The sequence below is a fragment of the Eublepharis macularius genome, chromosome 7 (genome assembly GCF_028583425.1).
Source record: "Eublepharis macularius isolate TG4126 chromosome 7, MPM_Emac_v1.0, whole genome shotgun sequence".
Lineage (NCBI taxonomy): Eukaryota > Metazoa > Chordata > Lepidosauria > Squamata > Eublepharidae > Eublepharis > Eublepharis macularius.
This window is the reverse complement of record NC_072796.1, coordinates 17,299,527-17,314,271: the sequence shown is the minus strand read 5'-3', so window position 1 is coordinate 17,314,271 and position 14,745 is coordinate 17,299,527. Positions and strand designations below refer to the sequence as shown.

The following is a 14,745-nucleotide window of genomic DNA, read 5'->3' as shown; positions in this document are numbered from 1 at the left end:
TTCCATGTCAACGCCTTGGGTGAACATTGCCCACTATGGATTGCATTGTTAAAAGACTTGCTTTGGGAAGCCTTTGATTGACCAAGCGTGTTACAAAACTGTCTTACAAATTAGCATCGCTAGGAAAGCAGCCCACCAGTGGCCCTCTAAGTCACTGCCCACCAGGCACTTCCCCTGGAAGTTAAATCGGCAGTCTGCCCCCGCTGTTGAACATGAATGGTATGTGCAGAACTCAACACCAGTTTATCCTTTTCACACCGCTGCAAAACTAACCTTGTGCATAGTTGCAGTGCCGGGGGGTTCTGCTTATAGCATCAGCATTCAGGCAACCACCTCACTGCATCACAGCACAGCTGGCAGTCACTGTGGAGCGTATAAACACCTGATGCCGAGAGAGAATACTCCAGTGTTCCCCAACCAGAGTTCTGCAGAACCTTGGGGTTCCACCAAACATCGTCAGGGGTTCCGTGAGAAATCATGGAATAGATGAATAAAAAATTTGAAATATGACAACAAATTCCAAATATCCCTCAAAATAGCATGGTTATGAAGGTTAAATAAGATATAGAGATAAGTATGGGAAAGAGCAAGAGTCCAGTAGCACCTATAAGACTAATAAAAATAGTGGTAGGGTATGAGCTTTTGCGAGCCACAGCTCACTTCTTCAGATACAGGTATCTTTAGGTATCTGAAGAAGCGAGCTGTGGCTCACAAAAGCTCATACCCTACCCCTAATTTTGTTAGTCTCATAGGTGCTGCTAGACTCTTGCTCTTTTCCTCTGCTACAGACAGACTACCACAGTTACCCATCTTGACCTAGAGATACGTTTGCATGTCCTGTGGCTGGGCAGCTGAACTCCTTCGGAGTCAGTCAGTCACTTGGCAGGCTGGTCTCTGAGGCAAGAAGAGCTGGAGCTGGAACACAGGGCTTGCACCGAGTGGACCGGTTGATCCAGCAGTGCAGCTCTGTCAAACCTCAGCCCTGGTAGAGTGGTCTCTGGCACTGCTGGGCATGATTGGCCAGTGCCTCGTTTGCAGGCCCTGGTGGGGGTGGTCTCTAGTGTTCTTGGTCTGTGGTCATCTGACGCCTCTGCTGCTCCAGGCCTGTCCTGGCCTCACGGGTCCTCAGGCTCTTCCTCTGAGCCGTCTGGGTGAGTCACCGGCCTGGTCAGAGAGCTGATCACAGCAGGTCATATACATCAGTGTTTGCAAAGGCATTGAGCAGGAGGTTGGACTAGATGGTCTGTAAGACCCCTTCCAACTCTATGATTCTATGATATAGCAGTTCTTTACACATATATTTTCTTGACAATAATTTAGCAGTAATTGACTTGCACTCCATACTATCAACTTTTCCTGGCTTGTAAATATTTTAATAGGTAGAGATTCCTCAGGATTTGAAAAGCTAATTTAGAGGTTCCTCTATGGGAAACACTGCAATACGCCCTAGAAGAAGCTAGCACAGATTAAAGCTTCTCTGTGCAAGTGTGTACTTCAGAGAAGGCATTTATTTTTGATAGAAAGAATAAAGTTGATGGAATATAATGTCCAGGGGTGCTTGTGCAAGCATGTTAGTGGCCACTGACATATTTTGACATTCTTTCTCATTTTCATGAAAGCACCAAAAAGGCCTTTTGAAGTTCAGCATTGCCATCCTAAAAAGATTTTTGGGGACGCAAGTCCCATTCCTTTCAGTACAATTTTTTTTCAAGTTAGTTTACTTATCGTTGCCGCTCTAGGGACGAAAGGAAATATACCTGGATCTTCTCTCCAGTAAAGATTTAGACTTGCTCAAGCATCCCGTTGACCAGCCGCCACGCTTCTTAATCATACCCTTTCCTTATAGCAGCAGTCTACTTGACAATCCCAGGCCTGTTAAACAAAGAATGACTTTCTCTTCTAGTAGTTTTCTGTACTTCCTTCACTGGTTGCCCCATCTATCCTCTTACAATTTTACTACCTCAATTCCATGTGGAATGCTTTGGTGAAGCTCACTTGAGCTCCTTTTAGGGCAATTGGCTGGGTTCCTCTTTAAATCCATGTATGAGCATCCCTTTTCAACACAACCCTATTTGGCTGCACCTCTCACAGCCTCTGCTTTTTACTGCACTATCTTCTTCCCCTTCAGGAATTACGCTATCAATATCCACAGTTTCCACCTGACAGTTTCCACCCCTTTCACATTTATGATTTCTCCCAGGCTGTCTCCTATGCAACTAAAGTGCTCCTTATACAGTCCAACAGAACAACTACCTTCTGCTTCTTTTTCAAACACACAGCAAGAATCTCTTTTGCTCTAATTCTCCCAAAAGTTCAACACTACTTAGAAGATTGGTGCCTCCAGATCACTGATTACGATCTCGAATATAATCATTTTGCGATACCTTTTCTTCCTACCCATTGAGTATGATGGTATTCACTTTATAGAGGCAGGAGCTATCTTTTTATTGTGCATCTACAGAGCCACAATGGGTCTGTGATCTCTGTTCATGGCCTCCATTTGTCACCATAATACAGATAGTATCTAGAAAGAAAAAGTTAAATGCCAGGAGATATAATAATGGCCTTATTTACTGTATGTTTTCTGGGCTCTTAAGGGCCAGAACAGTACAGGGAAGAAAATTGGCTAAAAATTATAGTGTATTAGAGCAACAGTTTGACACACTGACGTTTCCAATGAAATTAAATGCTCTCAATTAGCTGGCCTTTTTAAATTACTTTCCTACATTATTATTACCAATAATTAAAAGTGAAGGTATCCTTTAAAAAAATACCCAGTCTATCTAAAACATCAGTTAGGTTTGGAAGAAAGTTTCCAAGAGTAAAGAATAGTTCCAAAGACAAGAAACCTTTGTGAACACTGATAGACACTGTGATAATGCTAGCGGAGACCTTCAAAAATTCCCAAGTGTGTATGTGGTTGTACATATGATGCCATCTGTATAAAAACAGAATACATTCAATGCATTTTATGAAGATAAAAATAACATTTTGTTCAAGATCTCAAGTTCTCCAGTTGTCTTCCCCCCCTCTTCATCTCTCATAAATATACATGTTCTCACTCTCATTACTTGCATGCAGTACTCAGATACATTGCTAACATGCCATTCTCATACCACTGCCACATACATAAAGCATTCACAGACACAATGGCCGTTTTCACACTGCTTACCGGCCACAGAATATCGCGCTGAGCTCCCGGAACGACAGTGTCTACCTGGTGTGATTCCGTGTGAGAAGTGTTCTCGCACAAAATCGCGCCAGGAAGACGCTGTCGTTCCGGGAGCTCAGCGCAATGTTCCGTGGCTGGTAAGCAGTGTGGAAACGGCCAATCTGTCCCGTTCAGTGCTACTGAAACCCATTTCTTAGTTTTCTGTGATACAAACAATATGCAGCCCCTATTAGTCCCAGCAGGGTCCTCTGTTGAGACGGGTTTTTTTTAATTTTGAGTAGTTGAAATATTCAGAAACATTCCATAGGTCCAGAGCAAGTAATGTTAGTCCATTGCAGCATAAGCTTTTGTGTGCTCAAGCCCAGGTCATCCAACACTATGAACTGAATCCTTACTTTTTAGAAAGTTTTATTTATTTATTTTATTTAAAGCATTTATATGCCACCTTTCCACCCAAAATAGGGTTCACAGGGTGGCAACCCTCAAGTCATTAGAACTTTTTAACAATTAAAACAGCACAATACAATAAAAACATACAAAACATACAACCAGGGAGGAAGACCAATAAGAGTTTACTGAGGGTATGCCAAAAGAAACAAAACAGTCGTCATCCACTAGTGGAAGACAATGACTGTGGGATCAAGGGATGATGATAATGATAATAACAACAACAACAACATTCAGTTTATATAATGCCCTTCAGGATGACTTAACACCCGCTCAGAGCGGTTTACAAAGTGTGTTATTATTATCCCCACAACAATAAACACTCTGTGAGGAGGGTGAGACTGAGAGAGCTCTGAGAGAGCTGTGACTGACCCAAGGTCACACAGCTGGCTTCAAGCGGAGAAGTGGGGAATCAAACCCAACTCTCCAGATTAGAGTCCCGCACTCTTAACCGCTACACCAAACTGGATCATGGAATGCTGGAAGTACAGACTGAGAGATGATGATGTAAAATTCAAATCTACTCAGAGAAATACAAAAACTATTCACTAGTTATGCTAAGCTAGTTAACACCTGTAATAGGGAGTCACCAGTTAAAACAGGAATCCAGTGGCACTTTAGAGACTAACACACTTTATTCCAGCATGATTTAAGGAAAAGATTGGTTAATACCAACTCTGATACTGCTGGTGTTTAACCATGACCAGGACAGATAATTAGCTTCAGAGGAGGGAAGGATTTTGTCTTCCCAAGGCTATCTCTTGGTTTGGAAACCCTGTTCACATGTTACAATGGATGTGCTGTGCACACATCTGTTTGTAAGAAAGAGCAAATGCACAAACACTTTACAAATGAAACTTGGGACCAGAACATGAAAAAATGTGGCATTTATATCACCTGTTGAGTGGTACATGTGTTGAATGTAACACATGTATTAAAAAAAATAATTAACACATGTATTAAAAAAATTAACACGTATTAAAAAAACCCTCAAGTGTATACATGAGGGTCTCATGTACATACATATACATGAGATTGTACATGAGTTCACTGTAACTTGTGAACAGGACTACAGGGAGCTGATGTTGTAACGTCCCAAAATCCACTGTGCCATCCTTATGACACTGTCAGATGCAAATTCTGTTATAAGCAGTCAAGTTTTAAAAGGATTGCAGTGTTTTATTTATTTACAAAATGTATGCCGTGCCTTTCTGCCCTCATCATTCATAATAAAAATGCCTCTTTAAAACCATTAAAATCAAACAAAAACACATTATTAAAATGATTAAAAACCCAAGCTGAGATATAAATGCCCTGACCTGAATAGCCCAAGCAAGCACAATTTTTATCAGATCTCCGAAGTTAAGCAAGGTCGGTCTTGGGTGGTAGTTGGATGGGAGACTTCCAAGGAAGACCAGAGTTGCAGAGGCAGGCGATGGCACGCCACCCCTGCAAGTCTCTTGTCTTGAAAGTACCAGCAGGGGTTGCCATAAAGCAGTTATGATTGACAGCATTTTCTACCACTGTCAAGAAACTGACTTGTGTCAGTCTGTTTCTTGGCTCAGTATGGGCTTTGGGTCTCATAGAAGACTGTAAAGTCATCATGACTCTGTCTGCAGTTTCAAAGCTGGGACTGAAGGGCAATGAGGGCACAGCTTCAAGGTCGTGCAAGTATGTCGCATCATTCTAGCAAAGGACAAAGGATGAGTGCACACGCACTGCCCTAAATTGGCCAATTGGGATCAGGCCAGTTGCTAAAGTTTTGTATAAAATAAGGGTCTTCATTCTAACCCCCCCCCCCCCTCGATACTTGGGCTCAGTATGGTTGCTGGAAGATTTCCGCTACCTACTTTTGTGCTCTGGACCTGTTCACCTGGCTTGGTGCCAGTCCAAGATTTCTGTCTCTGGATTTTAAGACTTTGGGACTTTGTTCGGACTCTTGGTTTAGCCTAAAGGTAACCTTGGGCTGGGAGACTGAAAGTCTGTTTAAGTGTGTTAGTTTAGTTATCTAGTGTTTATTGTTTTTGTCTCTGCTTGCATGGTTGTACCCTTCTGCTTTTCTATTAATAAACTCTTTGGAGGATAAACTTGTGTGCTCTTTTGGAATTTGCAAGCTTCAGTCTGAATGCAGTACTTTGGCCCATTTCAGTCATAGCTATCCACATAGTTGTTTAATAGAATTCAATCTGCAAAGTGGTCTACCTTGCAGGGTGGACTTCCTGTTTAAAACCTGGTAGGACTGACAACTTGCCTCTCTGTTCCACAGCTGAAAGTTTAGTCAAAAGAGGCTGGTGGCCCCTTGTTACCCTGGAAGTGAGGACTCGCTCCCAGTTTTGAGTGTTTTGCTCCGGACCTCCCACTCAGGGCAGCTTTTGGATACAGCTGCCTTTGACAACCACCACCAAAGTATACATGCAAAAAACATAAAGACAAAAATTAAAACATAGAGCAGGAAGGAGGAGTCACAGAGAGAGTAGCAGACAAAACAAAAAAGTGTTGCTAGTAGAAGAGGGCAGGGAGAGTTTTAGTGCCACAACCAAGAAGGCCCTCTCACAGGTTGCCGCCTGTCTAATCTCAGAAGGTTGGATACCCAGATCAGGGCCTCAGAAGATGACTGTAGGAGTCGAGTAAGTTCATAGTTTTCCAGTTCTGAAACACTTTCTGTATTAAGCACTTTAGACTCAGCAGACATGAATCCATATCACTAAGGGACAGATAAGACATAATGTTAGACACCTGTTCCAGGTGTTTCAAACATGCAGTTCCCCAGATACACAGAAAGGGCAAGGGAGTTGTGTTTTTAACAACCAAAAGAAAATGTGAAAAAGGAATGCAAATTTTTCTCCCAACCCCACCCTTAGCTGGGGGTGGGAGACCGTGAGAATTCAGCACCTCTCACCGATATATCTCATTTGCTGTGAAAATCAGAACCTCCCCTCCCCTTTTCTAGGTGATGGAGGTTGTTTCATGTGTTCAAACACATCAAACAACCATGGTCACATCTCGTTTAGCCCTATGCCATGGAAAGTAATTTAATGTTGACCTCTTACAATTGAAAATTGGCATTTTCTCCTAAATGTTTGAAAGTAAAGTACAAGCTTTCTCTAACCCATTTTTCCTCAAAGACAACTATAAGTCAGTGTCACCGTCTAATTTTGCTTTTTGGATATTAAAAAAACTAGACAACGATGAGAGAGCCCTGAGTTAGACTAAATAACGTAGATTCTAATCCAGAAACACAATTACTTCTTAGTGACCTTTTCCTAGAAGGCGCGACAGATTTTAATACCTTAAGAAATAGAAATGTTGTGACAGTACAAAACAGATCCTGGTCCCAAATAAAAATACAGTGACATTGTTCTGGTATTAAAAAAAAAACCCTTATTGAGAAGGGCAACTTCCTCAATCTTGTAGTATCAGAAAATCCCGTCTCTGCAAACTCGTTGCTTATGTGAATGCTGTCCTGAAGTTCCTTCCATTTTTGCTTGGCCAATGAAAGTGGGCAGATAAATGACCTTCCCTAGGTGTTGCACAGAATTTCAATTCCCTCATAGCATTCAAACCCTTTTTAATGTATTCAAGTCAGCAGGCTTTCCTGTGTTGCTTCGAAATGCTCACTTGGTTGCAGCTCAAATGACTGAAGTACAGATGCATACTTGAAAATTAGCTATTGCTCTGATCTGTGCTGTGCACAATACCCGTTCCTGTCTAACTATTGATTTGCGCAATCTGCTCTGATTATGAAGATGGTGAAAGCCAGTGTGGGATAGTAGTTAGCAGGGGGGGGGGGTCAGCTGGAACACGGTGGAACGGAGTTCTGGCACCTCTTGAAAATGGTCACATGCCCAGTGGTGCCGCCCCCTGATCTCCAGACAGAGGGGAGTTTAGATCGCCCTCCCTGCCACTGGAGCAGAGGGCAACCTAAACTCCCCTCTATCTGGAGATTAAGGGGCGGGGCCACCAGCCATGTGACCATTTTCACCAAGGGCGATTTAAACTTTAAAAAACTACCCCCTTGTTCCAACTGATCCAACGTGACGTCATTGTGCGGTCCTGAGTTCCACCACGGAGTTCCACCATCTCTTTTCCCAGAAAAAAAGACCTGGTAGTTAAGAGTGTTGGATTAGGACATAACAGACCCAGGTTCAAATCCTCACACTGATGTGGAAGCTTTCTGGGAGACCTTGGGACAGTTGGCCTAACTTACTTTACAAGGTTGTTGTAAGGATAAAATGGAGGAGAGTTGAACAATGTAAGCCACTCTGGGTCCCCATGGGGGGGAAAGGCAGAGTTTAAATCAAGTAAATAAATATGAAGGGGAAGTAAACAGTGAACTTCCATCTTATTCTATCATTCTGACTGGCTGTTGGCGGTTGTTTTTCCAGCCAATAGGGAAATCTGCACAGAGATCCCCCTCACTGGAACATGGCAGTTATTTGTTTTTATCATTTTTCCCTTACCACTCTGCTTCAAACTGATACATGGGATTGGATCCAGCAGTAATTTTTGCTGACGGGGTTTCTGTCAGTGGACTGGGACTTTCTCACCTCCCCCCTCCCAGTACAGCCCAGTATGCTGCTTCTAGGGGGAAGGGGGCCTAAGAACTATCCACAGGAAGAGGGAACTAGCAAAAGTTGTCCTCCCCCATTCCATGACTTGAAATATACTGCTGGATTCATCCCATAATCTTATTGTAGATCTTACAATAACACCATATAACTATTATTATGAATATGATACACTATTATTATATTTTGTAGTGTGTATTGTTCCCTCTATTTTGCTTTTTCCCTGTCCTGTATAACTCCTCCCTGTATTTTCTTTTCCATTCCAAAAGGCAAATATGCCATGCGGGACCTGGTTCACCGACTTCCTGGAGGTAACAACAGTAACAGTTCAACCAGTAAGGCCATGTCCGATGATACCGTTACTGCCATTTGTTGCACTTTGCATGAAGTCATCACAAAGAACATGGAGAACGCCAAGGCCTTACGGGACGCAGGAGGAATTGAGAAGCTCGTTGGCATTTCCAAGAGTAAAGGAGACAAGTACGTTTCACAATCCTTCTCATGCTTATTAGCTATAATTTAATTAGTGCTTGTCTGCTCTAATGATTTCATGGAGAGTTGCAGTTCATTGTTTATTAATAAGCTTGACAGATGATGGAGAAGAGGTTGGGGAGAGTGTAAGCGAACATTCGTATAATGAAGTATCTGACATTTTCAGTCCATGTTGATATCAGACATATGATATTTATTTTTTAAGATAGTCTTTGGGGTTAACCTATTTCCACTAACAGCACCCAGCAATGGAGAAACTAGTAACTAACTATCCCTGATAACATAGGGGCACATCTCTCCAGGAGTACGATTAGAAAATGCACTCTCAAATATTTGCAGGAATTTGGCAGGGGTGTCTTCCACCGATAACAACTTGTGAGCCCTATCTATCTGGAAAAGTTCCAGCAACTGACACGTCTCCTTAGCTGCAAGGGCCGTTTTCACACTGCTTACTGGCCACGGAACATCACACTAAGCTCCTTAGAATGACAGCATCTTCCTGGCGTGATTTTGCGTGAAAACTGCTGTTCTCGTGCGAAATCGCACCAAAAGGACGGTCTCGTTCCGGGAGCTTGGCGTGATGTTCCATGGCCGGTAAGCAGTGTATAAATGGCCAGGGTTTGACGGTTGTTATGTTCTATATGTGAGCAGACCCTTTGGGAGCACCAGCCAGAGCAGAATGCTGCAAGTCTGCCTTCTGTGTCTAGGGTGAGTTGAACCAAACAGTAATAACCACTTCAGAACCCTATGCGGCCTACCAACATACTTCTGGGCATAAGCCAGTTATAAGCAACTGAAGGAAGAAGTACTTTATACGGTAATCCAAGCAATTTGTACGCTGGGTTTGATTACTAGGAGAAGACAGTGACATGTTCTCCGGCTGTTTGATTTTGAAACTCCCCCCCCCTGCCCCCCAGCAAGGCACCCCGGAGCCAAGCTTAAAGATTTTTCTGTCGCTATAAGATCTTTTTATATGCAGTTTTTATTAGTCAAAAGATAGTGTATTTTTAATGAAATGGAGGGTAAAAATTGAAGGACTATATTTTAGAAATTTGATGTATATTTTGGATGCATTTTAAATTATTGAATGTTCTTTTGAATTGTCACGAGCTGCCTTGAGCTCTGTGGCAATGGGCAAGAAAGAAATGAAATATTTAATTGAAAAAATAGATAGTTGTGTACCAGCCTCCCGTAGTAATCCTTTATGAATTATGTTTTGCAGGAGTATAAAGTTTTTGTTCGGTATTGGGCCTTTCAAAGAGGATTTTCACTTTTATTCTAAACTCCACACCATCTTCTAACTACTTTATCTACTATTACTGTGTTTATAAATCAATGTGTTCATAAATTGCCACTATTCTTGTGTTCTCATCAAGCCCACTTGCTTGTCAGTCTGATCCCTGTGACACTGGCCCTTTTCACACTACTCACCAGCTTCCGAAACGTCGCGAGATGTCGTGCAAAAAACACGGAAGATAGCGTCTTCTCGTGCAAGTTTTGCACGATGTCGTGCAAAACTCGCGTGAGAAGATGTTATCTTCTGCGTTTTTTGCACGACATCTAACGACGTTTCGGAAGCTGGTGAGTAGTGTGAAAAGGGCCACTGTTTGTTTACCTTTCCCCCATCATTCAACACTGAGATGATGTTGGCCAAGAAAATTACGATCATGAATTAACAAAGCACATCTCACAAGCTTCCGGATTGAACCGATGAATCTCATATCTGCTCTCTTGAGATCTCCTAAGTTACTCATAAGTCTCACCTTTCTTCTTTCTTAAAATAGGCACTCGCCCAAAGTAGTGAAGGCAGCATCTCAGGTCTTAAATAGCATGTGGCAGTACAGAGACCTGAGAAGTCTCTACAAAAAGGTAAGAATTGTTTAGTAATATATTTGCTATTCATAACATAAGAATCTCTCTAAGCAGAGATGAGGAGCTGTAAAGCAAAAATTATTAAAGGATCTGCTATTTGAAATAGAGGTCTCAGTCCTGGTTCTCATCCACTATTTGGGGATATTCAGGTCAGGAATACCATTTAAGGATTGTGGGGTAAGGCATTTCAGTATGGGGAACTGATATATGACACAGTCCTGTTCTTAAATTAACTCAGAGATAAATTACTCCCCCCCCCCAAGTATATTTTAAGTATACATTTGTTTTAAGTTTCTATGCCTCATAATACCCCCTTAGCAGACTTAAAAAGATAGAGCAGTCATGTATGTTAAAAATTAAAAGGGCAAAGGAGTATCTAGTAAATAAAGCCCATTTAATAAACAAGCACCATCCAGTATATAGAAGCTGAGATGGGTGCTCCTGAGGAATAAATTTATGTTATCTGAAGTTTGTCTCAGATCTAGGATTTTTGGTTTCAATAATGTCACAAGATATAAGTAACACCTTGAGCTTTTCGTACCAGCCCACTCATAACCAGCAAAATCATTACTGGAAGCGACCACATGGAAATTAAAGATCCATAGCTGTTTCGGGTCTTTGTCTCAGCTACATGTTGAAAATGCAGACTCTTTTTTCAAAATGCAGTCATTCAGATGTGGAGTGAATTCCTTTTGTTTTGCATCCATGCAACAACTCTGTTTTGGGAATTACAAATGTGATTTCGATTCAGGATGTTGTCTGATGGCTCAGTTCAGACATCATACAACACCAGGGCCGTTTCCAGATGGCTTACCTTCTGCCGCTCCATGCCGCAACGTCGCGGCTCGTGCCGGGGAAAACGCGAAATATCGCATTTTCTCGCGCGAGTTTTGCGGAACGTCACACAAAACTCGCGCGATAATTCGCGTTCGCCCCAGGACAAGCCGCAACGTTTCAGCATGGAGCGGCAGAAGGTAAGCCATCTGGAAACGGGCCATGTTTTAACTCTATGTCTAGTTAGCATGACTGTGTGAATATGAACCAGTCCACTCATTCTAGTTGGTTAGTGTCTATCAAACCAAGATATGATGTTGGTTTATTAACTATCCTTCATCTCACCTTATCATCATGACCAGCTTCTTTCAGCAGGAAGCTGAAACAGCAAGGCCAGAGGCGAGCAGTGTGGTCATAGTCCAGCCAGAAGTCAAGCCCAGCTCAGCAGCAATAGCTCCTAAGGCCCAGAGACAGGGACATGGTCAGAGGCAGCCAGAGGTAAAGTCCATGGCAACAGCAGGTCCAGGAGGCAAGTAGAGCAGAGCTAGTTTGCAGGACTGAGGAGCCATGTCAGAGGCAGGACTTTAGTTGCCCCACTCCTGTTCCAGTAGGCCTTCCCAGTCACATGCCTCTTCTGGGGTGGCTCAGGCTGCCGTTTCCAGAGAGCCCACTTAGAAAACAGCACTATGATTCACTTCAGGCTCAGACAGATTGGCTTGCCTGTGGCTGTGATGTTGTAGGGAGTAAGACGCTGGGCCGTCTTTCCCAAGGCCCTGGGTTTGAGACCCGCCCACCCCACCCTCAGCGCCTTACATCTGTGGATACTTGTGATGGACCAGTGCAGTCAGTCCTGGCTTATTTTTGGATAACAACCTCCTAGGCTACAGAGGGAAGGCAGTGAAACCCTCATTTGCTGTTGTAAACTCCCTTTGTGATCTGAATTTTGTTTTCACATATTAACTATAGTTAAAAACATGGTTTGCACAATGTGCTGACCTGAGCCAGTGTCTCCTTGCACATAAACCACATCCAAAGCTCTTCTTGATAATACTGAACGCACCTAAAATTTAACAGTGTTTTTGCATGGGTTTAAATTACAGCAATCAGAGCAATCTGGCAACGCAGATTTTTAAAATCTATGGCTAGATTCCTTCTGTAATATACATCATTGCATGGTAGATCGCTGGATTTCTGCCTCTTCGTCACCTTCGATAGATACCACTACCACCACCACCAAAAGAGGAAACTGTAGACTTAAACTGGTTCAACAGTCTTTCCCAGGAACTGTAATTATGGAGGTGGATTAGGGATGTCTGATTGATGACTGGTAATACCCTTACCTTTTTGGCTTTGTTCATGTGATGAGCTTTGTTTGAACCATATGGGGAGGCGCAGTGGCTGGGGTGGTAGAGCATCTGCCTGCCATGCAGAAGGTCCCAGGATCAATCCCCAGCATCTCCAGTTAAAAGGACCAGGCTGTAGGTGATGTGAAAGACCTCTGCCTGAGACCCTGGAGAGCCCCTGCCAGTCAGGGTAGACAGTATTGACCTTGACGGACCAAGGGTCTGAGTCAGTATAAGGCCGTTTCATGTGCTTATGAGGAATGCTTCATACAAACAATGGTATATTGAGCGTCTTTAATGAAAGAAGCATTTCCCATAGTTAGCAAAGACATTCCCCTCCATCCTATTGCCATAGTTGTTGCCAAGACAGTGAGTTAATCTGTTGAATTGATGAAAGCCCTGGAGTTAGAAGGGTTATAGAGTTGGATTAGGATTGAATCCTCGGTATTCCATGGAAGCTTGCTAGGAGGCCTTGGGCCAGACACACACTCTCAGCCAAACCAACCTCACAGGGTTGCTGTGAGGATAAAATGGAGAAGGAGAGAATGTTGTAAACCACTTTGGGTATCCATTAGGGTGAAAAGCAGGCTGTAAATGAAGTAAAATAAATACTTTAATTAACATGAGGTTAAATAAGTGCATATATTGGGAGCTTGACGAATGCCTTTCAAGCTATTTTACAGGTTCCTAGAAAATAGTACAAAGCTACAGTGTAATACCGTGCACAAGGAAGTACTTGCTTTTAATGAAGCAGTGGTGCCTGTAAGCAAAGGGATTATTGAACATTTTTAAAGTAATTGCCCACAGCTTGAAAGATTATTTTTTGCCCTTGAAGAAAGGCAGAGCTTTGGTGTTATCATTATCTTAGCTGATTTCTCAGACGCTCAGCTGCCCCACTTCTCTGGTTTCTTTCATAAATATGCAATATTAGAAAGGTTGAAAAATAAAGACCAGAGTTTCCTAAGATATTTAACCACCAAAACAACAAATTAGGAAGATTGTATTTACATAATAATTCCGTATTTCCTCCCTCCTAAGACTTCAGCCCCGGAGAGGGCAAAAGAAGAATCTCTTTCAACACATACTGACGCAATGCATCTTCCCAAAGAGGGACTGAGTTGTGTCAGAAGGAAGAAACTAAATAATACTGTACATGATAGGTGTTATGTTGGAAGGGTTTTTTTACAAAAATTATCCCACCTGCCAGCCAAAAAAAGGCTTTCACAATAACCAGCAACCAAAAAGGATCCCTCCAAACTTGGTGGCTGGACAGCAGATAAAGGTTGGTGTAAATAAGTGCAAGGAGAGGCACTCGGAGACAAAATTCATGACTGCCTGAATAGATCATGGCCTAAGGCGGCAGTCCTAAGTTTCCTACTCCAGTTTCCTAGGAGTAAGCCCCTCCGAATAAAAGTGAGAATGCCAACTTAGGATTCCTCCCTAAATTTCTTGTGCCTTTCCTGGAACGAGATGTTGAGGTCATAAGTGGAATTCTCATGGACAGCATCACCTCATTGTGCTGCGGCAATGAAAACAAAAAGAAAGAAATGCAGTGCTGGGAGTTATTAAGAACAGGACTGAAAATAAAACAGCATGACTCCTAATGCAGCAATATAGATGTGTGGCGCAGTTATATGTGTTCATCATTTGGCAGGGTTGAGTACTGATTACCCTCATCTGAAAAACTATTTTGTAGATTGTGCAGAAAAGGGCAGCTGGAGTCATCAAGGGGTTAGAACTTGCTTACAAGGAAAGGCTAGTCTTTTGAACCTAGTTTAGGGGGGAAAAGACTTAAGGAGGAATGTAACAGGTTTATGAAATTATAAATATGGTAGATAATGAACTGTGAGAGAGAGACTTCTCTGTCTTGCATAATACTGCTGCTTGAGTTCATCCAATTAAATGGATTGGCAGAAGCTTCAAGGCAAACACAAGTAAATATTTCGTCAAGCCGTGTATAATTTACTTATGAAATTCACTTCTAATTTATGTGGGTTTTTTAGTGTTTGGCAATGGAGGAGAGATCTATATCTTTTACTATATGTAATAAGAAAGTAAGAGATTTATGTCGAACCTA

General features: G+C 42.4%; 1 protein-coding gene across 1 annotated transcript in view; it reads left to right on the top strand.

Moving 5' to 3' along the window:
* CTNND2 (catenin delta 2) overlaps positions 1-14,745 on the top strand; it is a 303,251-nt gene that overhangs the window by 252,218 nt on the left and 36,288 nt on the right. Inside the window, exons 11-12 of the mRNA XM_054985091.1 lie at positions 8,457-8,667; positions 10,464-10,548. Coding sequence (XP_054841066.1) covers positions 8,457-8,667; positions 10,464-10,548 — 296 coding nt within the window. The remainder of the gene's footprint in view (positions 1-8,456; positions 8,668-10,463; positions 10,549-14,745) is intronic.